The sequence below is a fragment of the Leuresthes tenuis genome, unplaced genomic scaffold (genome assembly GCF_036924035.1).
Source record: "Leuresthes tenuis unplaced genomic scaffold, fLeuTen1.0.hap1 SCAF_19, whole genome shotgun sequence".
In the NCBI taxonomy this organism is placed as follows: Eukaryota; Metazoa; Chordata; class Actinopteri; order Atheriniformes; family Atherinopsidae; genus Leuresthes; species Leuresthes tenuis.
Genome location: NW_027325373.1, coordinates 28,650,000 through 28,675,272, shown reverse-complemented (window position 1 = coordinate 28,675,272; position 25,273 = coordinate 28,650,000). Strand labels below are relative to the sequence as shown.

Below are 25,273 nucleotides of genomic sequence, written 5' to 3'. Positions count from 1 at the left end.
GGTTTTCAAACTATATACCTCTAATGGCAAAATAAAATTATAAAAGATAACTTGACAATAGTAATTGTAATTCAATATTAACACTGGAAGTGCTATAATAATTTGGCTGTGTTGTTCGTCTATACAGCGTAAATTTAAATAAAGTTTATGTGAATTATCAATGATATAGACAATGCCACTAAAAAAAAGTCCCAATATAGCAGAATGATTTTTTACGACAGGTATTATAGGCACATAAGCTTTATTTTCACACTCAGTTTTATTTTCCCTTTGTCCATCATTACTGGTAAAACACAATTGGCACAAATCCGGAAAATGAGCATTACATAAACAATGACCAAGAAGTAAATCAGCAATGTATAAAGAAAATAAACATTATTTGAAATCATCTTGAAATATCTTCAAAACATATAACCAGTTTACATAATCATAAAGTTTGGAACAATATTAACCTGCCGGCTAATAGCTGCTTATTTCAACATCCAGACGTTACTAAATAACACTGGACTGGTGTCTACCTTACAATGCAAGTTCATTATTCACCATGCATGATCTCTACTGATACACTATTTGAACTCTCTTTGTTTAGTTTGTATTTTTGGTGCTGATCAGGTATTGCACAGCTGGTTTAAAGACATTTTTCACAGCAAACAGTTGAAAAAAATGGTGCTATGAGATTAACAACACAGAACTAAAATACTGTAATCATAGCTAGACAGCTTAACAATAAGCAGAAACATTGTGTCACAGATTACCCCCAGGTCTCTTAGGTTCACCACTACAGTCTTTGTTACTCTTTTGAGATATTGTCATCAAACTAATCATTTCAAACATTATTGGTGACTTGGAGAACTCATTTAACAAATGTCAGCCAGTTCATTATTGATTTTAATAAGACAGAGTTTCAACTAATTCTGCACTGCTCTATATTACTAAACTGGACATAGGGTCAGCTGAGGCAGGATGATCAATAGCATCTTAGAAAGCCATTGCAAAGAGCAAGATTTAATCACAGAAATAACAAAAGGCTAATTTGCACACAATAAAAGAAAAAGTTATACCTTAAAACACAATCACACTTTCAATTGGAGGTGAGTGATATTTGATCTGATAGCATGGAGACAGAAGTGAATCCAACTGGCTTGAGTCTGAACTCTTCATCATATGTTTTCCTTTTTCAATAGTCAACAAACTGCTTCTTACATAAAGAACTGAGCAACCAGGTTGGCAAAGCCCAGTAGGATGAGGAAACTGTGAAAAAAAGCTGATGGCCAGCTGAGACTCCCCTGCTGTTTCAGGGAGATCATGCGAACTATGGCAGGAAATACGAACACTAAAGTCAATCCACATGTTGCTCCAGAAAATCTGCGAAGGGAGACAGAAATATAACATCAGTAAAGATGATTCATTACAGGATCACTAAAGGTCAGCCAGTATGCTAAACTGGTATTGGGGTGTATTTTGGTGACAGTCGAATTACCGTGAAAAACCAAACTCTGAAATGATGTAATAACATTTCATTTTACAACAATGACAAAGATTGGAGAACTGACAGCTGGTGGGGTGGCAGTTCACCTTACACCACGGCCGAGGTGCCATTAAGCAAGGCACCGTACCCACATGCTCCCCGAGCGCTGTGATTGGCTGCCCCACCGCTCCAGTGTGTGGAATCTGTCTCCATGAGTGTGTGACCCTGTGCATGTGTGTGTTCAACAGGTGTCAACCTGGATGGGTTGAATGCGGAGGAGACATTTTGCGTATTTCCCTGTACATGACAATAAAATCAGATCTTAAAATTCTTTAAAATTTTTTTTTTTTTTTAAATCTTAAAAGGAACATGACTAGAAAAAAACATTAAAACCATGTTGCATGTGTGATGACAAATTTTATGTCCCAGAACTAACAAACTCTCCAATCAGCATTAACCCTTTCTCTCAACCAGACACACATCCTGCATCGTGCCCCCCTCCCTTAGTTTAAAGAATATAGAAAAGAAAAACTGAAGAAAAAAGAACAAGAATTGAGAAGAAAAAACAAAATTTCTGTTAAGAAATTAGAAATTATGGAAGGTCAAAAAGAATGTTTAGATATGTGGAAAGTAGAAGCAGAGACACAAAGTAAGAGATCAATGCAGAAGCAAATTCCCTTTCCATGCAAAAAAGCTGAAACCAATGGCAGACAAATTCCACACACACAAAGAACAACAGGAAAGGGAAATTCCCGTTACAGGAACCGGGAAAAGAGAATTCCAAATGACGTCTGTTTCGTTTGTGGCCAACGTGGACACTGGAGGCGTGACTGTCACAGAAACACCAGCTTGTTGGAGAGAGATGGACTCCCACTGATCAGAGGGAAGGAGGTACTGGCCTATTCAAATGTGTAGACGGTTCAAATGTGCATTTTTGCTCTCTAAAGTCTTTTCCAGTAACCTGACAAGCAGGAACTTGATGTGCACATTAGGCCTTTGTCTAATCTCAACCCCAGAAGGTGTCAGATTTCTCAGACAATCTGACCTGGCACCAAATTCTTCACACTCCTTTGTCCACCACACCCTGAACATGACATATGCATATCAAAGGCAATTGCAACCATTAACAACCTTTCCTGAGCTTGTTTCAGCGAAAGCAGCTGCAACAGACTTCATGGCAACAGAGGACTGGGCGACATAGAATCCTATTTAAAACTGCTGGCTAAGGATAAGCGTAAATACGGTAAAATAGTTATTCACGTCGGCGGTAATGACACCCGGTTACGCCAATCGTAGGTCACTAAAATTAATGTTGCATCGGTGTGTAATTTTGCCAAAACAATGTCGGACTCCGTAGTTTTCTCTGGACCCCTGCCAAATCTGACCAGTGATGACATGTTTAGCCGCATGTCCTCATTCAATCGCTGGTTGTCTAGATGGTGTCCAGCAAACAACGTGGGCTACATAGATAATTGGCAATCTTTCTGGAGAAAACCTGGTCTGATGAGGAGAGACGGCATCCATCCCACTTTGGAAGGAGCGGCTCTCATTTCTAGAAATATGGACAAATTTATTAGTCATCCAAAAACATGACATCCCAGGGTTGAGACCAGGATGCAGAGTTGTAGTCTTACACACTTCTCTGCGGCTTCCCACCTGATGCTGCCCCCCCCCCAATCAAAAAACACAAAAGGAGCAAATCCTCTTGTGTAAAAAAAATTTAAAACAAAAATTTTAACTGAACAAAAACATCAAACTATTAAATGTGGTTTGCTGAATATTAGATCTCTCCATTTGAAGTCTCTGTTAGTGAGTGATTTGATTTGTGATCATCATATTGATATATTTTGTCTTACAGAAACCTGGCTGCAGCAGGAGGATCATGTTAGCATTAATGAATCAACTCCCTCTGACTATTTAAATGTTCACGTTCCTCCAACCACAGGTAGAGGAGGAGGAGTGGCAGCTATCTTCAGATCAGGGTTACTAATCAGTCCTAGACCCAAGATTAGTTTTAGCTCTTTTGAATCTCTGATTCTCAGTTTTTCCCACCCAAAGTGGAAATCACAGAAACCTCTTGTGTTTGTTGTTGTGTATCGTCCACCTGGCCCTTATTCTGAGTTTCTGTCTGAATTCTCAGAGTTTTTATCCCAGTTAGTGCTGAGTACAGATAAAGTCATTGTAGTGGGTGACTTTAATATTCATGTAGATGTTGAAAATGACAGCCTAAATATTAACTTTAATTCTATATTAGACTCTGGATTTTCTCAAAGTGTTCACAGACCTACTCACTGCCTTAATCATACCCTTGACCTTGTGCTGACTTATGGCATTGAGAGTGAACAGTTAACAGTGTTCCCTCATAACTCTGTCTTGTCTGACCATTTTTTAATAACTTTTGAATTTACATTACATTACTTACGGTTTCTGAGAAGAATTCTACATATAGAAGGTGTCTGTCAGAGAATGCTGTAACCAGATTTAAAGAGTTGATTTCATCATCCTTTTCTTCACTGTTGCCTGGCTGACAAAGAGTCCGAGCTCTGTTGAGCCATGTATTCCTTTAACTCTCAGCAGTGATGATTTCATGAGATTCTTTATCAATAAAATTGTTTCTATCAGAGAGAAAATTAATGGAATCCTTCCCACTATTATCACTCAGTGGGTTTACATGATGAGATTAACTCAATTATAGCTATAGTTGGGTTATGCTTCTTATCTGAGCAAGGATAATTATCCTCGGATATATGGCGGTGAATGAATTGAATCACTGGCACAAAGCATGCAATACCGCAGTAGATAAGTGGCGCTGTACCCATTTCAACTTCCGGTTGACGTCTTCACCACCAACAACAGCAACACTCAGGCATTCGAGAAAGATAGTGAACGAAGAGCAAGATGAAGCAACGTCCCTACATTTGAGATGAGCTGGTTATGGCACAGACGATGCACAACGGCGCATTCTCCATCGCGTTGTTTGTTTCTTTCTGACGGCGGCGACAACAACAGTAATATCGTCTCCTTCGACTTTCGGATGACGATCGCGGGAAAAAATCTCGAGCATGCGCAGAACGCTAAATCCTATCCACTGTCGTCTCCAGGCACGTTAAATGGGCAATCGGATCTTAATTTGATCGCAAGTAACCTGATCCGATTCGATTTCTTGTCGGATTAAGCTTGTTACACGAGCTGAAAAACTGCATGTAACCACATTGACTAATGTATCATCAAGTGCAGCAGCTTTAGAAGTATCTTTAGAACCTGATTTGTATTTAGACAGCTTCTGCCCAGTTGATCTCTCTGAGCTAACAACAGCAATAGTCTCTTCTAAACCATCAACTTGTATTTCAGACCCAATTCCAACCAGACTGTTCAAGGAGGTTTTCCCCTTAATTGACACTTCCATATTAGATTTGATCAATCGGTCTTTGTTGATAGGATATGTACCTCAGACTTTTAAGGTTGCTGTAATTAAACCTTTACTTAAAAAACCTACTCTTGATTCAGAAGTGTTGGCTAATTATCGACCTATATCCAATCTCCCTTAACACTCTCCTATTTTCAGTGTTACCATTCTTGGAAAAAAAAAATTATAATTCACTCCATGCAAGTATAGCTTCGCCCCTGTCCAACAGCAGCTCTTATTTAAATGTTATTTAGCAGTTTTTTTGCCTTCCTTACTTTTACAGCTGCACTATCACATATCAACTATATTAACAAAATGATGACGAGAAATTAATTTTAGAGGTTGAGAAATAACTGAAGCTATATTACCCAAAATAAGTCATTAGTCATTAAGTCATAAGTCATTAAATCGCATCAGAAATATCTTCAGGTAAGTCATGAAGTTTAAGTAGTGTGATCCTCGAAAAGTTTAAACTAATGTTTCAGTGTGGCTGAAAAGTGTGTGTAATACAAATACGTTTTGTAATATAAATGTAATAATATTTTTTTAAAGCACATCTTGAATCCCACTAAATGGTTTAACTATGCGAACGATTGATATAAACTGATATGCTTATATACATTGTCTCTTTACTGGTAAGATTTACAATGTAGGATTGTTCTGCTGCTTTGAAGACTTAATTTCACTGATCAAAACATTCACCAGATGCAGGCTGCATCATAACACTTCCCGTTATTGCTGGTGGCAACACTTTACACACATAGCCAGTTTAATCTCCGTGGCTACTATGAATCAATATCTGCACTTCATGCTACCTCTGCATATATAACACAAAAAGGGTTCAAATCAGCTTAAAAAAATCTTATTCAAAAAGGATTACCGACTACTTGTAAGCACTTAACATAAAGAAATAACTGAATTAAAAATTTATATATAAATGTATATTTTTTTTAAAACTATACCTTTGACTCCTGAACTCAAACTTATTGAACCAGAATCAATCACCAGCGTAATTTACATGATCAATTACTTGGTATCATACATACAGATGTAGCCACTTAGTAAGTCGCTACCATAAAAAACGTCAGACAATTTCAGCGATGGAACCTTCAGAGAATAAGCTGGGAAATGAATGGTCCATGTATGAACCAGTTGGAGTTTCTGTAGCTGTATCTGTAAGTTAACAAGAAAACAAATTTAAACATACCGTATTATAGATCCAATATTGGGATAAAACTTGGCCATAAGAACACCAGCTCCAACAATGAGGATGTTCAGCGTGATAATGTGACAGAAACTGAGGAGAGACAAAGTGACATTATTTGCAAACATTACATAAGAAAAACAGTTTCTTAAAAATAAAAACTGCGCTCTTCTGGACAGAGATCTCTATTGTTGTTCCCAGGATCTGCTGGAGCCAGTCTCCCAGTTAGGCGGTCAAGGCCCCGAGTGCTCTGATTGCTAGTGGTACCACTGTCGCCTTGAATTGCTACATCTTTTCAACTTCCACTTTCAGCCCTTGGTATTTTTCAAGCTTCTCGTGTTCCTTCCTCTTGCTCTTACTTGGAATTGCTACATCTAACACTACCGCCTTCTTCTGTAGTTTGTCAACCACCATAATGTCTGGTTGGTTAGCCATAACCTGCTTATCAGTCGGGATCTCCTCATAGCCTCGTGTTAGCGGACTTGTTTCTGTGCTTGTCCTGTTGGATCTCAGTGCTGCATTTGATACGATCGATCACAGCATTCTGTTACAGAGACTAGAACATGTTATTGTGATTAAAGGAGATGCACTAGGCTGGTTTAAGTCATATTTATCTGATATCATCATCAATGAGGTAAAGTAGAATCCAAGAGTGTCCTCTGAAGACCTGAGGAAATCACTGGAACATGCTAACATCTCTGTTGACAAATCTACAATTAGAAAGACACTGAACAAGAATGGGATTCATGGGAGAAGGCCATGGAGGAAGCCATTGCTGTCCCAAAAAGAACATTTCTTCTCGTTTAGAGTTCGCAAAAAGGCATTTGTATGCTTCTCAGTGCTTCTGGAAAAACATATTTTGGACTGATGAAACAAAAGTTGAATTGTTTGTGTGGAAGACACAACAGCATGTATGGAGGAAAGCTGGTACACCATCACCAAAACCTGATCCCCCCTGTTAAGTATGGCAGCGGTAGCATCACGGTGTGGGGGTGCTTTACTGCCTCTGGGCCTGGACAACTGGCTTTAGTTGAAGGGAAAATTAATTATCAAGTATATCAAGATATTTTGCAGAAAAACTTGCAACAAAAAAAAAAAGCAATCAGTCAAAAAGCTGGAACTCAAAAGAGGATGGAGCCTGCAATAGGACAACGACCCCAAACACCGAAGCAGATCAACATTGGAATGGTTCCAGAAAAACAAGATAAACGCCCAGTCAAAGTCCTGACCTAAACCCAATCGAGATGTTGTGGATTGACCTCAAGAAAGCCATCCATTCCAGGCCTCCCAAGAAAGTTTTGCAAAGAGGAATGGTGCAAGATTTCTCCTGATTGCTGTGCCCGTCTAATCTGCAACTACAGGAAACGTCTAGTTGAAGTAATTGCAGTTAAAGGAGGGTCAACCAGTTACTGACTCATAGGATGTACTTACTTATGCCTCCCTATCCTTTGAATAATTCCATCTTATGGTCAATAAAAATATGATTACACACAATTGTTTGGGTGGTTTTACTTCAAGTAGACACTGCTCGTTCATTCTTGAGATTGTTGGTGAGATCAGACCATGTTTTATGACCAATTTAGGAAGAAATGTGAGAAATTCCAAAGGGCGTACAAACATTTTCCTATGACTGTATATATACACACATATATGTATGTATGTAAGTCTGATAGCCCATTCCAGAGGACTTACTCAAAAAGAGTAACTCAAAAGAAAACTTTTTAACTGGTTAACTAGATTGTTACCACACTGCGGCAAACCTGCGGTTTTTTGTGTTACCTGGGGTAATGCTTTCCAAAGATCTGTCCCATAATCTGGACCCGTACCAAGTATCCCAACAGGGGGTAGACAGTGATCATTTGGAACAGCAAGAAAGTCCGAGCCACAAACACCATCACATCGCTGCTGGGGAAGTTGTCTAAGAAATTCTGTAAAAGAGAGAAGTGCAGTGTGCATGATGGACTTTTCTAACAGATCTGTCTGGAAGTTGCAATGGCTGTGGACAATAATACAATTATAAAACTATATCATGTTAATGATGGTATGAACTGAACCACATAGATTCGTCTATACATGTATACATTTGTAAAATATTTCCAGTCTTCTTCTAAGATACAAGTATGAACCAATTAACAAGCTAATTACTATACCAACAATGATATCTTAGGAATTATGGCTCAATAAAGGGAGGTTGCAAATCCTGGCAATCTCAAAAATCTGCACCGCCAAATTATGCACCCCCTCCTGGAGAGGAATACAGAAACTTGAGGTTCCAACTTGTGTTTCCTATATCACAATTATCTTTTTTGACTTGTCAGAAATATTTTCATACATGTATCCCGCATACTTGGGTACAAACATGCAAATCATGAAAACTATAAATTCCGACCTGCCAAATTATGCATTATCTTAGAAATCTAATGCTGCTGAAAAGTACACTTGGCTTTCACACCTGTCAGGGGTAACAATGTGGTACGAGCGCAATACATCCCGAACAAGTTTTCATTGAGCGAGCGCTTCTTAGATTGGAATGTATTGGCTTAAACATTGTGCTGTCAGCACAAATATCTTTTACACTAATTTAAATTTTTTGTCCAACGTCTTCCAATAGTGTTTGTTAGAAAGAATTTGAGCAACTGATAAAAGAATGAAATCTCACAAAGACATAATTATTATGGGATATTTTAACAAATTGGGAAGACAAATCACACAGAAAAAAAACTAAAGTTAGCTGATCATTTTGATTTCACACAGCTAATCGATGGACTCACAAGCATCACTTAAAACTATTAGGACTCAAATTGATATTTTAGTTGCAGACCTGACAGAGTTTCAAAGTCTTTTAATATGATAACTGGTCTTTCTGACAACAACTTAACTTTAGTGGCCTGAAAACTAACCAAAAGGGATTTAGCTCTCTTGTTTGACAAATTTTAGGAATCCCTAAAAATAAACAGGAGAACTTTAATGCTGTTCAGATAATTGCATAGGATAGACTATTGTTGGGAGCACACTTGGAAGAATAAATATTTCCATATTTCATATTATGTCAAATATTAAAAACAAACAAACAAAAAAAAAAACTGTTCCTTGGATAAACGTATATATTTTAAAACTGATAAAAAATTTAACAGAACATACCAAAAAGGAAAGGAATCTACTAATGTAAATTGAAATCCAAAATATAATTCTGCTTAAGTAGTGTGATTCTTTAACAACTATTTTGTTGATTCTGTAGCTGCCATTGCACAATGTTTCTCACCTGAGATCATAAAGGTTTGTCCAAGTCATACAGAGGGGCTTTCAGCATTAGGAATGTCTGTGAATCACAGGTATCCAGAGTGATTAGGGCCTTTTAAACCATTCTGAGCAAAGGATATTTTTGGTATGCCTGTGGTTATGCTTTAAGACCTAAGTAAAGCATTACTAAATACAATTACTAAATGTATCTTCCTATTGTTCTGTTAATTGAGACAGCTGACTGTTACTTCAGTCTTCATCAAATCTTTATTTGACAGAGGTGGTGTTGTTTGAACTGTTTCTTGACCTAAAGAAAGCATTTGATACTAGTAATGTCAGGATTTAGGTTTTGTTTCATGTCTTGTCACTTCCTGTTTTATTTTGAATGTTAACTTCTCCTCTCGTTTCAGCTAACTTGACCTTCCTCCCGTGTCCTGTGTCTGTGTGTCTCCCCTGATTACCAAAGTGTTTCCACCTGTTCCCCTTGGATCCTCATGTGTACATAGTCTTTGTCTTCCCTTGTCTCGTGGCCAGTGTGTTGTACCTAACAGTCCTCATCCTAGCCTCCGAAACCTATTACTTGATTCCTTTTATTCCAGATTCCTGACCATTGTGGTATTCAATATTTCGATGCCTTGTATGTTTGCTGAAGTCGAGCGTTTCTCCTTCAGAGTTTTTCTTTTGGTTAATGTTTGAGTAGTTTCACAGTTTAGCTTTGACTAGTTTTCATAGTCGTTTTTGGTTTCCTCCTTTTGAGAGATTTTTGTTGTAATGTTTCATAGCTCCTCCGTTATAGGAGTGGATGCTTGATTTTTGTTCTTTGATATATTCTATAGTTCCTACATTAGAAGGAGAGTTTTCTTTGTTTCACCTCTTGAGAAGAGTGTGGTTCAATTTAAATATTAATCTTTTCATAGACCTTTTGTTTTCCTCCTAGAGTGGAGAGACTGTTTCTTTTGATTAAGTTTTATACCGGCCTCTGATGCGTCTATTCTTATAGTGATCAGAGCCTTAGTAATTTTCATAAGTGTTTATTTCTCTGTCCGGAGACTTGTTAAGAAAGTTCATATAATAAACTATCTTACTTTGAAATTGATCCTGCACCTGTGTCCTGCCGGTTTCTGACAATTATTTAGTACTTATATCTAAGTGATATAGTTATAATTTTTCCACACATACACGTCAGTGGATAAAATCATACTTAGCAAATGATCTCAGAATGTCAAGCACAAAATCATGAATCAGTTGCCATGTGCTTGTTTACATGTATCCCACAAGGATCACTCCACGGCCAATTGTTATTTACCTTCTATATCAATGGTCTTCCATCTATGTGTTCTAATTGCAATATCCAAAAGTATGCCGATGATACTGTAATTTATATACATGCTGGTAGTATAACACAAGTTGCTAATGAGCAAACAAATTCAAAAGTACATATTACGACATGGTTAAAGCAGTACAATCTGCAACTAAATGTATCTAAAAAAGGTGTATGTTTTTTTAAAATTTAAAAAAAAACAAAAAACAACCCTTGATCCTGGAGCTGGCAGTTGTGTTGGATTGAGTATGCGCACAACTCTCTCACTTCCTTTGCTACTGGACTGTCACCCTTCAAGGCTTCAATATGATACCAGCCACCTCTGTTTCTTGTAAAGGAGAGGGACCTGGAGGTTCCATCTGTTCAGCACTACCAAAAGTGGCAGCTATATGCAAACAGTTTACCGAACTGCCCACACCCGAACCTTGTGCCACAAACTCGGCATGCAGAAGTCCTACTGCATCATTTTCTTCATTCATCCCTCTCACTGAGAGCTGTGTATCTAAACTTCTCCCATGTAGCCACTACATCCTACTACATGCCCGCTGGACCTTGTTCCTAATTATCTATTCCAATCCATTGCTCCTACTGTAACTGCAGCAGTCACACGTGGTTAATGCTTCACTGACATCGGGCACATTTCCTACCACAGTCAAGCAAGCTCGGGTTACACCGCTGCTCAAGAAACTTTCCCTCCCACCAACTCATGTGGAGAACTATCGGCCGGTCTCTCTCCTCCCTTTTCTGTCTAAGACCATTGAAAGGGCGGTCTTCAAGCAGGTCACTGATTACCTCTCATAAAACAACCTCGACCTAAATCAATCTAGTTTAAAAGTGGCCACTCCACTGAAACGGCTCTGTTGGCTGTGACAGAAGCCTTAAAAGAAGCCAAATCATCAGTATTTATCCTGATCGACTTAAAGGCTGCATTTGACACTGTCAACCATTGTATCCTTTTGTCCATACTCTCTAGCATGGGCATCACAGGGAGAGCACACTCCTGGTTGAATCATACCTCACTGGTCGGTCATTCAAAGTATCCTGGCTTGGTCACACTTCTGCAGCGCACCAACTTGGCAAAGGGGTCCCACCTCACCACCTCACTGGGTCAGATCATCTGATCACATGGCTTCTCATACCAATACTATGCGGACGATACCCAGTTCTATCTGTCATTCCCACCTGACGACCACATGGTCTCAGCACGCATCTCTACCGTCTCTCTGACATATCAAAATGGATGAAAGCCCATCACTTCCAACTAAACCTCTCAAAAACTGAACTGCGTGTCTTCCCAGCCAAACCAACCATACACCATAGAATCTGCCTCCAACTGAATCCGTATCTCTTGCTCCATCAAAGGTAGCTAGAAACTTGGTTTTTCATGATTGATGAACAACTAACCTTTAAAGATCATGTTGCCACTGTGACTCGATCGTGCCGCTGTACTTCCCTCTATGCCTGCACTCTATCTCTACACTGTCACCCCTGTCACCTCTGACAAAGTTTGACTAGTGGTTTCCTTCTATGTAGCTTATTGTTAGCGTTGATGTTAGCTGTAATGTTATATCCTCATTTGTAAGTCGCTTTGGATAAAAGCGTCTGCTAAATGCATAAACATAACCATAAAATCCACCTCCAAGAAACTGGTTACATACACCTTCCAGCCTTCATGCGCATCCATCCCACATTCCCCATTTAATTAATCAAACCCGTTTCTTCCAGCCCATTAAATCTCCCAGAGTCTGTGTCTTTTCTCCGATTCAAGGACACAGATGGGAGATTTCCACACACTTAAGAAACAGTTATTTACATCAACCTTTGACCTTGAGAGAGGATTTGAGAGACTCTCTTCCACACAACCTCCCCCCTTTAGCTTTCATGATGCAGCTGGAAAACATTATTGAAATCCCAAGCTGCATTTTGATACTTTTTTTTTTAAGGATTGTACTTGATATAATAAGGAAGACACCATTATTAAGGAAAATTAACTTTTCACCAATACTCGAAGTCGTCCCAGTAGAGGTGTGTGTAGAATGCCCTGTGTTAGCTCTCCTATAGCCGCAAGTGGCCACATAACAGTAGCTATGTGCTAACAGAGCAATAGTACACGTTCGTTCATTAATTAGTCTTTAAGTATTGGAGAAATAAAGACAGATAATGCCTTATTTAGAGGCTGCATCGTCTTTGCCCCATTCACTCTATTATATGGATCACGAGTTAGCTTCCGAAAGATGCCGACTTTCGCCAAAGTGTTCTCGGTGAGCAGATGAATGTATTTCAAGTCAAAAATAAGGTCTAGGTTTAAAAATACTGGAGTTCCCCTTTAAGAATGGTTTTGTTTGTTCATTAATAATTTCACTTTAAGAGCCATGTCTTGAGTCAGTGCTGGGATTATGTTGGGGTATATGGGGAGGAGGTTGTGGGGGGAAAAGTACCACCAACCAAATTTTTTAAGTTTGACAAAAATTCAACATCTTAATTACAAAGAGAAAACTTAAGTCTTACTGGTTCAATGCAGTCTTTGAAGAGAGGGGGTGAGGGGAAGGCAGCAAAGATCATAACCCCCACATACAGATAAGTCAGACCTACTAGAACATATGCCACAGAAAGGTCCCGTACCTGAAAACATGAAAACAAAAATCCATTAAAAGAAGAATCAGATTTTTCTTTTTTACCTGAGTCCTATATTCCCCGGCATTTTTATGTACATTATTTACACTGAAAAATCTTTGTGGTTGGACCACTAAACCATAAAAACTGCATGACTGTCAAACAGCTGGGGTATAATAACAATATAATTGTTTTGGCCTCTACTTAGTTGACACAACCGTCCTCATGTGGACTTTCTTTTTTCTTAAATCTAATTTTCCACTCTTTTGTTTCAGTTAAACAACAATCTTTCTGCAGTAACCATTGAAAGACAGGTTGCACCTTCCATTTTTGCCTTGGAGTAGATGTGTTTTAAGTAAAGATGAAAAACACTGTTATGATGACTATTTGATGAAGACAATGTTCTAGGAAAGTAAAATATTATTTTAGTTCAATGTTTAATGAATCTTATACATGCTAGTCATTAGAGGACGTTTGTTTCAGTTGCTAATACATAAGAAGCACTTTTTTTTAGTTTGTGAGCACATTACTTAGCAAATCATATGCTGCTTTCCTTAATTATAATATATTTATCATATAACTATGTTGAGTTCCATGTATCAAAATATTTCCTTATTAAGTTCTTATAACAAAGGACAGTACAAGTCATATAAACTTAAAAGGTAGTAAATTTGAATGTTTTTAGGTTGAACAGATGAATATTTTCTACATTTTTTTTCTTTTTGTTTCCTTTTTTCAACCGACACAACATGCACACACGAGCAACATGTTGATGTATATGTATACTGGTCCAAGTTCTGCCTTGTGTCCAAAGAAGGTTGTTCTACCTTACACCACAGACAACTTTGGGAGCAAGGTTTTTCAAAGAAGTACAGATGATAATAAGCCCACAAGATAGCATATTAAGCATATCAAGATTTGGGTCATCAAGTATACCTTGATGACCCAAATCACTGGCAGGTACCTGTACCATTTTAGTCACCACATGACTCTACCAAACAATATAGACATAGATGAAACATCTCCTTGCTCTGAAGTGTACACTTCAGAAGAAGGTAAATTTAAAGAACAGTTTGCCCATAGTTGGAGTACATTATCCGCAGGATACAGGTTGCATTTAACTCAAGTGCAAAGTTTCAGAGTGTCTCATTGAATGAAACTCTACAACTGATCCAGACATATATAACATGCTGCTTGGTATTTCAATTTCTTTTGAAGGGAACAGGTAGTCATTTCTGTGGATGTGGAATGGAAATTTTATACTTCAAAGTCTGAACTAATTTTAGTAGAGGCTTACATTGTTCTCTTGGTGTTTATTACTCTTCATTAGAGTGATAATGCAATTGTGAATGAAGAAGGCCAGAGTGAGGACACCAGTCAGCTGTGGAAACATCAGTCTAAACTCTGGAAGAAGAGAACAACACACAAATCAGCCATCTGACACTGAAAGAAAATTATAACAAAAACATCTAAAACCACTACAATTTCCCTTTGTGGTTGTAATGTTCACAAATTTTGACAATCAAAAATGTTCATCTATTTGTAGGCAGGGAGTTCATTACCATCCTCACTTTGCAGATATGAGTTGTAATACAGACTAAACTTATATTTTGGGTTTTAGTTTAGTATAGTTTAAACTATAAGATGCTCACGTAAAGCTCATAATGGGACCAGGTTGGTAACAAGTCAAGCCAACTTTAATCAAAGCACTTTAAAAACAGCCTGTACTGACCAAAGTGCTGAACACTATAAATCTCACAATTTAAACACAATAAAACTATTTTTTTAAATCATAAAAAACAAGATAAAAAATATATCTGATTTAACTAAAATAATTTTAAAAAATTCAAATCAACTCTCAAGCTGGGTCAAAGGCCAATGAGAAGAGGTGGGTTTTCAGGAGAGATACCTGTCTAACATGAAGTGGCAGTTCCACAACCAAGAAACTGCCACAGCAAAAGCTCTGTCCCCTATGAGCTTTTGCCATGTCCTTGGCACATCCAGGAGCAGCTGGTCAGCTGACCTGAGTGACCAGGAAGGGAATTTTATTCAAGTCTTCCTCCTCTTTCCAACCTAACTACTTTTGCATACTTTCAGCTAGAGACACCATTCAAACTTTAAACGTGGCACAAGACATACAGCTATCACCAAATGGTTCAGCTATTTCAAATATTAAGCCAATTTTGAAATATAATAGTTTCAGAAACATGAAGATTTTTGCTCCTTCTCGATTTTCATGAATGAGCAGCCAGCAGAGTGGCACACATCATCATTTTTAACAAATTCCACCAACTTTCATACAGTTTAACTTAGAGAAAGAAATGATACCTTAAAATATAGGAAAAGTTGTCGTTTTTCCTCAAATGTAACAACTAAAGACCTCACATTTACAGAATTTCAGCTATGAGCCTTGAAGTGAGAGAAACCGTTCAAATTCTCTCACTAACTCCAATAGAAAGTTTGGTCGGACAGAGCACACAGCTTCAAGTGTGTTCAACTCTCTGCCATTTAAAAATCTTTCACTCCATTGAAATAAAAACTACATTACTGCAATCCTCTAACCCTTCTGGTTCTTACGGTTTTCAAATTATTTTCCTCGCTCTTACAGTTTTCTCACAGGATCCATTCAGCCATTTCTGCTGGTTCTACTGGGAGGGAGCTCGTTAAGCCACAGCTGTTACAAACATTCCTATCACTGTGATGACTTCTGTCTTTCACTCTGCTACATATTACACTGCAGCCATTTTAACTATTACTCACTTGACTTTGGTTACATTTTCACTATTTTCACCTTTTTTAGCATGGTCAGCTATCCCCATTCAACTTTTCAGCTTTCTCACTGCTGTTTCACAGGAACAGCTTTTTCTAGTTATACTAAGTATTACTCAATCGATAATAATGGGGTCATGTTCTTACAAGATGTTAATAATAGGACTAATTGCATTATAACCAAATTTTATTGTTAGACTGTGTTTATAAGCCTTAGTATAATAGTTTTGCATAAACAAACAGTTATTAATGTTACAATTAGTCTTTTTACAAACATCTTTATAGGCTTGATTTTCTTAAGACTTTTTAAAAGCATAAACACAGAGTTTAACTTGGGATAAAGATGTGGAATATAAATTTTGTTTATGCAAATCTGTTTTACTAACTGAAAGGAAACTGGATACAGTAGCTCTCGAGTAGTACTTTTATGAAAAAAGAAGAGATGTCAGCTGTGGTAAATTATATTCTGCAGGTGTTCAATGTGTTGAATAACAAGTGTTCTGCAAAATGTGAACAAAATATTTGCCTCCAGTACCTGGGGTAATTGTAAATGGAAAAAAAATAATGCCAGGTGGGTTTAGACTTTTTAGTATTAAACTAAATACTTTTAGATCATTAGACTAATTGTGTATCTGCTTATATAACTTTGGCTTTTCATTGACATGGCAACGTTTTCTTTGATGGTTTCTGTGATGAGACAGTGCTTTGTAATTTGTTGCTTGCAGCTGACATAAGCCAGAAAATAATTTGCAGGATGGTCCGTATATTTTCAAGACTGCTGGAGACTTTGCAGCTCTGCCTGCATGTTCTCATGCAACATTAAGTTGTTTACATACCAACTACATATAGAAACTTTAATATGTGTGGGGTCCGGGACCTTTTGCAGAACCGCACTCTTGATTAGCAAATTACATCGTTTTATTTGTCCATTGTCAGCATAAACCTACTTGGCACAGACCAAAGAAGAAGTGTAAAACCTAATGAGAAGTGTCAAGCATGGTGGGAGAAGTTCATGTGTAGTTCTTTTTAGTCTGGACAACTTGTGGTAATTGAGTCCAAAAATAATTATTCATCATATCAAGAGAATGAAGACACTATAACTGAGGCCAGGTCAAAGTCTAAATTTGAAATCTATTCCATCCCCTCCCCTAGTACATACAAGAAAACATCTAGCAACTGGAGGAACTTGAAATGAAACAATGGACAGAGATTTCAGCATTTCAATATCAGAAACTGATGGACAATCAATCTAAATGCCAGTAAAAAAATTGCTCCTGCTGGGGCAGTTTGGTGTATTTCCTTCCCAAGAGGAAACCTACATCTATTTATATTGTTGTTAGAAAAACAATAGAAAATACTCCTCTTTGGGTTAATCATGTATATCACCCTCATCTGTAGATAATCTCCAAAAGAAATGCACTTAAAAGCAAACTAGGTCAATACTTTAAACATATCAGGATGAGGATAGCGACAATGAAGGTTGAAGTACAGGATCATTAGCTTAGCTTGTTCAGTATATTGAAAAATTTAACTATGACAATAAAACATACTTATTTTTCTCACATGGAGTGTATGGCGTACAAGGGGGCTACAGTTAGAAAGAATGTGTTGACTAGATTTGTCTGCCGAAGGTTTACCTGGAACATAGAATTGGGCTGCACCAAACCAGTGAAATTCAAGGTGGAACCCAAGGCGGACAGCTTTGATAGTGACCATCACAATCAGGTAGATAACTGATAGAGTACCTTGATAAAATAGGACAAAAAAAATAAGTGATTTAGCGTGCCACATATATATCTATGTCACAACCCACTCTTCAATGGTCTGACTATCTTACCCAAGAAGGTGAACCTTGCAAAGAAGGAAGCTGAGCGAAAGCAGAGCAGAGGCAGCAGAAGAATGATGAGATAAAAGGGGATGGTGTTGGTTTTACTCCAATAGCGCTCAAAAGAGCTGACATCAGAGGTATCATTTCCAATGTTACTGACGTACAGCGTGCTGATGGTATTGTTCCCTCCAGGATTAGTGTTCGGGTATGGACAGATGACTGGGGAACACATCAACAAATTATTTTTTACAGTGAGTCAAAAGATTAATTTTTCTACTAAATAAAAAGTGTATCATTATTGGAAGTACTTGAATTGGGACTTAAAATTTTTAGTTAATTTACCAACATGAAAAAAAAGACAACTGATATTTTCACTGATAAAGAAATAATCTTTTACCACTTATACCAGTACATGTTAAATACATAGAACTTTATTTTGTCATTAATGTTATAATTTATGGAAGAAATGATAAGATCTAGAAAACAAGATTTTAAGAAACTATGGACACATACAAGTAGTACCAATCAAAATCTTGAATATAACTACCCATTGACTTGTAGTTTGTAGATGCCTTAAAACAGACATTGTCAGTTAACAGACAAAAAAAAAAGCAAGAAGAATGCTAAAGGTTCTAGACATGGTGGGGTTGTCTTGGCTGACACGCCTCTTCAATGTAACATAGAGGTCTGGCTCAATGCCTTTGGAGTGGCAGACCAGGGTGCTGGTTACCAATTTTAAGAAAGGGGACCACAGAGTGTGTCCAACTACAGGGGGATCACACTAATCAGCCTCCCTGGGAAGGTTTACCCCTTTGGAGAGGAGGCTCCAACACCCTCAGGAACCTCAGGTTCAGCAGGAGCAGTGTGGCTTTCGCCCAGGTCATGGAACAGTGGACCAGATCTTTACCCTTGCGGTATTACTGTGGGGATCATGGGGGGTTGACCATGCAGTCTACATGCGTTTTGTAGATTTGGAAAAAGCTTATGACCGGTGCTGAGGGAGTATGGAGTACCGGAGTCGCTTTTACGAGCTATCCATCCCTGTATTACCAAGGTTTGCCCCTTGTCATTGATCCCATTTGTGATCTTCATAGACAGGATCTCAAGGCATAATCGTGGAGAGGAGGGTATCTGGTTTGGGAACCTCAGGGTCGCATCTCTGCTCTTTGCGGATGATGTGTTTCTGTTGGTTTCTTGAAGCCAGGACCTTCAGCACACACTGAAGTGGTTCGTAGCTTAGTGTGAAGCGGCCAGGATGAGGGTCATCTCTTCTAAGGGAGAGGGAGCTCAGAGTAGAGCCACTGCTTCTCCGCATCAAAAGGAGTCAGCTGAGGTGGTTCGGGCATCTGTTTAGGATGACTCCTGGGTGCCTCTCTTTGAAGGTTTTCCGGGCACATCCTACTGGGAGGGATTATATGTCCCTTCTGGCCTGGGACTGCCTCAGAATCCCCCAGGAAGAGCTGGAGAGTTTCTTTCCTGGACCTGTTGCCACAGCGATCCAACCTCGGATAAGTAGACAAAAATGGATGGATGTTACTGACACTTCAGTCGGAAAATCCTCGTGAAAATGGCATAGTCAATCCATGCATCCATCTCATGCCACTTATCCAGGACTGGATATCTCAGGCCTCTAACCCTTTCCCTAGCCACACCTCCTCTGGGAGGACACCAAGGTGTTCCCAAGCCAGCATAGTTAATAATCTCTACAGCGAGTCCTAGGTCTCTCCCATCCTAGTGACTTGAAACTGTTTGAGTACCCAATAGATCCTGAGAGCTGTGCTGTCCGGGGCATTACGTCAGCTGCATACTGAGATGGCCTGCAGGTGAAGGCAGTGGTGTAGGTGTGGGCGTGTCAATCTCTGGCATCACAAACTGGCTCTTGGGATAAGGAGTGCCAACTCGCTGGCTGCAAAAGGAGCTGGCGTGTGAGGTGGAGCAGTACAAACTAGATAAAGTTGGGCTAACCTTCACGCACAGTGAAGGCTCTGGAACCAAATTCCTGAGAGGGGCTGGACTCTATCAAACTCCAGAGTTTCCCAGGTGGAGAGGTGTCAGGTGGGTGTGGGAATAGTCACACGCTCCTTGGCTAACTGAGGATTAAATTGTTTTCCTGGGTGACTTCAATGCCCCTGTGGGCAATGAGTGGCTGTAAAGGTTGTTATTTGGAGTAAATGTTTCCCTAATCTGAACTAGTGGACTTCTGTGCAAGTTATGAATTGTCCTGAATGAACACCACATTCAAACAAGAGGTGGTACATAAGTGTGCTTGGTACCAGGCCACCTTAGGCCAAAGGCTGATTATCCATTTTATGGTCCTATCATCAAACTTGTATCTTGGAGATTCAGGTGAAGAGAAGTCCAGAGCTGTCAACTGACCATCATCTGTCATTACCCATCACCTGAAGCAGCTGATAGGTGTCATCTGGTCAAGAGGGTTGTTGCATCAGTGGTTGCAGAAGCTAAAACTCTGGACTGCATTTGTGTGCTCCAACTATTGGGAGACACAATACTAAGCCTTCCCCCAAAAGTCTACTCCAGGGTGTTGGAAAAGATCCTCGAGTGACAGTCGAACATTGGATTCAGGAGGCACAGTGTTGTTTTAATCCAGGTTGTGTAACAGTTCGCCCTTTTTGTAGTCTTTTTCACCTATTCTGTAGTTGATTTGCTTGTGTGCTTGAGGTCATTGTTCTGTTGCACAAACAAATTTTCAGCCAAGCTGTTGGACAGATGGCCCCACAATTGACTTTAGAATACTTTGGTATACAGAGGAGCAAATGATTGATTCAATGACTGCAAGGTGTTGTAGGTCCTGTGGCTACAAAACAAGTCCAAATCATCAGGCCTCCACCAATATATGCCTGACAGTTAGCACAAAGTGTTGCATATATGCTGTGATCAGTTTTCCACAAAATGGTGATGACCAAACTCTCTCCAGGGAACCCCTGTTCAGTCTTTTCCCAATCGCACTGTCATGAACTTTGACATTTAACATGCTACCAGAGGTCTATAGAGTCCAAGATTAAGCTCTTGTTTTTGACATTTCTCTCTGCTTTCAACAGATAATTTGATGGGTCGTCAACTAAGTTTGGCAACTGTCTTGAATGGTTCCACTTGTGAATAATGGGGACAAAGTCATGATGGGCAGCAGCTTCTTTAAGATCAGTGCCAATGTCTATCCTCCTTGCCATCAGTGTCGGTCATCTTACTTTAAAAAAAGTAATCAGTTACAGTTACAAATTACTTACCCCAAAACGTAATTGAGTTAGTAACTCAGTTACCTCATTGTAAGAGTAAATAGTTACTCAGCAAAGTAATAGAAAGAAGTTCATGTCAGAAATGGTTTTTCAGTATAAAATCTGGCTGCTCATCAAAGCAGTGGTCCTAGATCTTGGAGAAAAGACTTAAGTACTATCATGTTAATGCTGTTAGAACCTTCATTTATGTAAAAGCTTAGTTTCAAGATGCAGATTACTCACCTCTATCTGAGCCATTAGTCCCAAACTCTGAATCTGACATGTTGACATTTAGAGCTTTGTCTATAGAAAGAAGAAGCAATCAGCTTAATAAAAAGAAAACTACTACCACTTATCATTTTCCATTTCCTTTTGCTAAATTACCATATTTCAGAAACAGTTATTTGTGGTATGTCATTAGTGCTATTTAATCACTCTTTTCAAAAGGACAAAGTCATCTATTCAAACCCCCAATCACCATCCCCCTCTATATTTGGCATATTTTGTTAGGATTGTACATAAGTAACTGTATGTAGTGAACAAAGTCATACATAAAGACAGATATTTCACTAAATCTACTAAGATAATTATAACAGAACTATTACTACAGCATAATAAGCTAAACTAGAGAAACTAAACTAGTCATTTGATGTCATGTCTGTTGGTTTATGCAATGTGGCACTTCTCTCACCCCTACTAAAACAGTTTTCTTTAGACCAGCCAGTTCGGAGGGGCTAAGAGTGAGCAACTGCTCACTCCTTCCATAACTTTCTGGGGTTGTTGTTGACAAACGCTATGGCTTCTCCTTATCATGAACAATAACAGCTGAGCCAGCCAAAGAAGGAGCACCCAGAGAGGTTCAACCATCATGGTACCACAAGACATCAATGAAGGATCAGTTATATATGTTTGTACATTGGCTGAGGAGACAGTGTCGTGCTGGGTGTCACTGACAAAGATTTATATCATATGGGGTGTTTACGTACATTGCCGGTCATCAAAACCTGTGTATCCAGTGTACAATTTAATACTGTAAAAGCAAACACGATGAAGCTATTCCTCCAGTCATACCAAAAACGCTCCCATCTCCCACTTTATTGATCCGAGAGGAAAAATGTTTAGCAGTGTAGCTTTGAATTAGCAACAAAAGCTCGTAAACAACGCTTTCTCATCAACAGTAATGGACCAAGTTGAAGATGTGAACAGTGTGACAAATGTGTCTCATAGTAATGAATGTGTTTAATTAATTCCTGCGTTTAAACATTTTGTATGAAATAACGTCATTAAATAATTGTGCTTGGAAACTTGCATCTTTATCAGAAACATGTTGATAACTCACTGTTAACACACCAAGAGCAGTCCACAATGTTCATTACAGCAAGGAGAATGAGGATTTTTGTGCCAAAAACACAACTTATTCATACCACTGCAGGTTGTCTTTATCATAGAATGTAACCATTCAATTAGAAAGCATTCAATAAACAAATTACCTTCAGGCACCCAAATTTATGCACTCAACCACAGAAAAAAAAGCTAACTTTCCATAAAAATATGTCTTTAAAGTTTCTTTAAATTACATTTGTTGTTGAATTGATGCCATGCACATAAAATAAATTTAACTTAATTATACACTGAGTAGAAAAGAGTAACCACAGCAAAGGAACAGTGCCAAACAACATGTTAATGTGACACTTATGTCTTGTCATTGTGACTTACTGTAGATAAATTGCCCAGTGTTGTAGAGGAAGTTTGACATGAGGACCCAGTAGACCACCATGGCTCCAATAAGTGACACCATGGAGAAGATCAAACTGGACCACTGGCCAAACTTGCCAAAGTAGTACCTACAAACATCAGGGAATTCCCAGTCGGTTGTGTTCTCGCAGACTAAACAAAACACAGAGAAGATATTCTTACATAAAAAGTCAACAGTGAAATAATAGAGAATAAAACTCCAATTTCCAGGGTATGTAATAGAGAGAAACCACCCTTTAAGTTTAAATATGTTCACTTTCAGGCTCGGGTGTAACATTAGATTAGGTCAGCAGACAGGCTGCAGTATTTATTCTCAATGAATCAAAATCATATATATATATATTTTTTATTTTTTTAAAACGGCCACAAAACTGATAATCGCAGCATGAAAAGAGAACACCACTCTGTGATGAGGAATCCCTGACCGTTGCAGACCATAATTCAATGTAAACTTAACGCCGAAGATGTACTGAGCCCCTGGTGCATGACGGCAGTATAACGCAACTATGTCATGGAGACGAATGAGACACTTTTATTTGAACCATCTACAGCACAGTATGTAGATGGTTACACATGTTTTGCATAGATGATTATGGTCTGCTTTTCCTAATGGCAGAAGTACAGTTGAAGGAAGAGGCCGCATACATCACTAAAGTCGGCAAAGAAACAACTTTTTATACATCCATCCATTTTCTATACCCGCCTAATTTGCGGGGTTTTCCAGGTTTGCGGGGGGTTTGGAGCCTCTGGAGCCTATCCCAGCTGTCATTTGGCGAGAGGCAGGGTACACCCTGGACAGGTCGTTTTATAGATTTTGTTAAATTTCTAAACAATTAAAGCAAGTTTGTTTGATTTGGTAAAGGAGGAGGACAAGTTGCAAAACATACTTATTCCCTTTGGTGATTTAAGGACGATGTAACAACAGTAAAGCATGAGCAGGCCAGTGAAGATGAGGATGAGGATCCCTAGAGTGAAACCTGCCTGAGAAGATGCAGATAAAAAAAGGTTTATTTGGTTTTTAGCACTAATTTATGTACACACAAGCTCCATATTTGCTGTTAAAAAATAATTGAGGTCATATTATATGTGGCATTAAGCAAGCTGGGTATCTAAACTATGAGACCTAAAGCAAATCACCTGCTTAATACCCCATGGTATACTGAGTATTGATGTACCCATCATTGTGTTCCATATAGCAAAGCTGCAAAAAGAGATAAGCATGATAAATAAGATACGATAAAAGCATCCAAACATTTTCATTATGAAAAAAACAACATTTTACTCAGGCTGACTGATGCTGATAGGGCTTACATGGTAATTATACTTGGATTTTTAGAGGCAGAGTCACCGTCTGCCACCTTAAAAGCTGTGCCAAGTGGACTGTAGATGTAGATCTCCTCTGGCTGGGGGATCACATGGTTTGGAGGACTCTAAAGAGAGGAAAAAAAGCCACAGATGCTAAAGATACAAAAATCAAAGTCCTCAAGTTAAAGTGACATTAGCTATTACAAAAATAAAGGCATTACATTTACATAATTTTATTCAAATACTGTAATAAATCCACCTACCTCTACTGCAAGAATATTCAAATAAATATTTTTTCCATTAAATGTATATATATACATTTTTTTTTTTTAAACTCCTCACTTGCCCTTTTTGTGAGCAGTAATTAGTGCCTCCATAATTTATTTCAGACCAGTCTTTTTTAGCCAGTAATTTATTGGAAGTGGCACTGAAGATTACATGCAAGTTAACACATTAATGGGGGTCACTGTAGCTTCGGAAGGAGAGCAGTCATCTGCCAATCGGCGATTAGAGGTCGGTGATTAGACTCCCGGCTTCCCCAGACTGCATGTCGAATGGTCCTTGAGCAAGAAACTGAAGCCCCCACACCCATCAATGCATTGATCAGTGTATGAATGTGTGGGATAGAAGAAAGCACTGTGTAGCCTGTGACACGGTGTAAACTAAGACATATTGTATGAGTGTGTGTGTGTGTGTGTGTGAATGGACGATTGTGGATTTTCTGTGCTAATTTTTTTGTTTCACACACTGCTTCTTCATTTATGCTTAGTTTTTGTTGAACAATGACATAGACTCACATTTCATAGTGTTTATTTAAGCTTGTATTTTAGGATTTGATACGAACCAGCTGATTTTACATTTCATCTTGATGAGTTAAATCTTAGAATTTAAAAAGTGGACATATATGCACAATATAATATAATATCTACATGGTATATGTATATTTGATTTAAAAGATCTTATACTTTATGCTCACATAATCATTTCTACTTCTGTGTAACTGCTTATTTTACAAATATTGTTCCTATACATGAGAATAATAGTTGCACTCAGAGAGGTCGCCACTGTTTGCTCTCAGAATACAGAGTCCCACAGCCTCGAATGACTCCAGTGGAATCAACACCACTGTCT

At 38.5% G+C, this 25,273-nt stretch overlaps 1 protein-coding gene across 1 annotated transcript in view; it reads right to left on the bottom strand.

The window, feature by feature from the left end:
- Window positions 1-250: 250 nt before the first annotated feature.
- slc38a9 (solute carrier family 38 member 9) overlaps window positions 251-25,273 on the bottom strand; it is a 59,388-nt gene continuing 34,365 nt past the window's right edge. The window contains exons 4-15 of the mRNA XM_072372701.1: window positions 24,149-24,267; window positions 23,975-24,038; window positions 23,725-23,818; window positions 22,799-22,969; window positions 21,326-21,385; window positions 17,859-18,068; window positions 17,659-17,766; window positions 14,550-14,656; window positions 13,148-13,261; window positions 7,858-8,006; window positions 6,082-6,171; window positions 251-1,365 (exon numbers count right to left, since the gene is read on the bottom strand). Of these exons, the coding sequence (XP_072228802.1) occupies window positions 1,200-1,365; window positions 6,082-6,171; window positions 7,858-8,006; window positions 13,148-13,261; window positions 14,550-14,656; window positions 17,659-17,766; window positions 17,859-18,068; window positions 21,326-21,385; window positions 22,799-22,969; window positions 23,725-23,818; window positions 23,975-24,038; window positions 24,149-24,267 (1,452 nt within the window). The 3' untranslated portion in view covers window positions 251-1,199. The remainder of the gene's footprint in view (window positions 1,366-6,081; window positions 6,172-7,857; window positions 8,007-13,147; window positions 13,262-14,549; window positions 14,657-17,658; window positions 17,767-17,858; window positions 18,069-21,325; window positions 21,386-22,798; window positions 22,970-23,724; window positions 23,819-23,974; window positions 24,039-24,148; window positions 24,268-25,273) is intronic.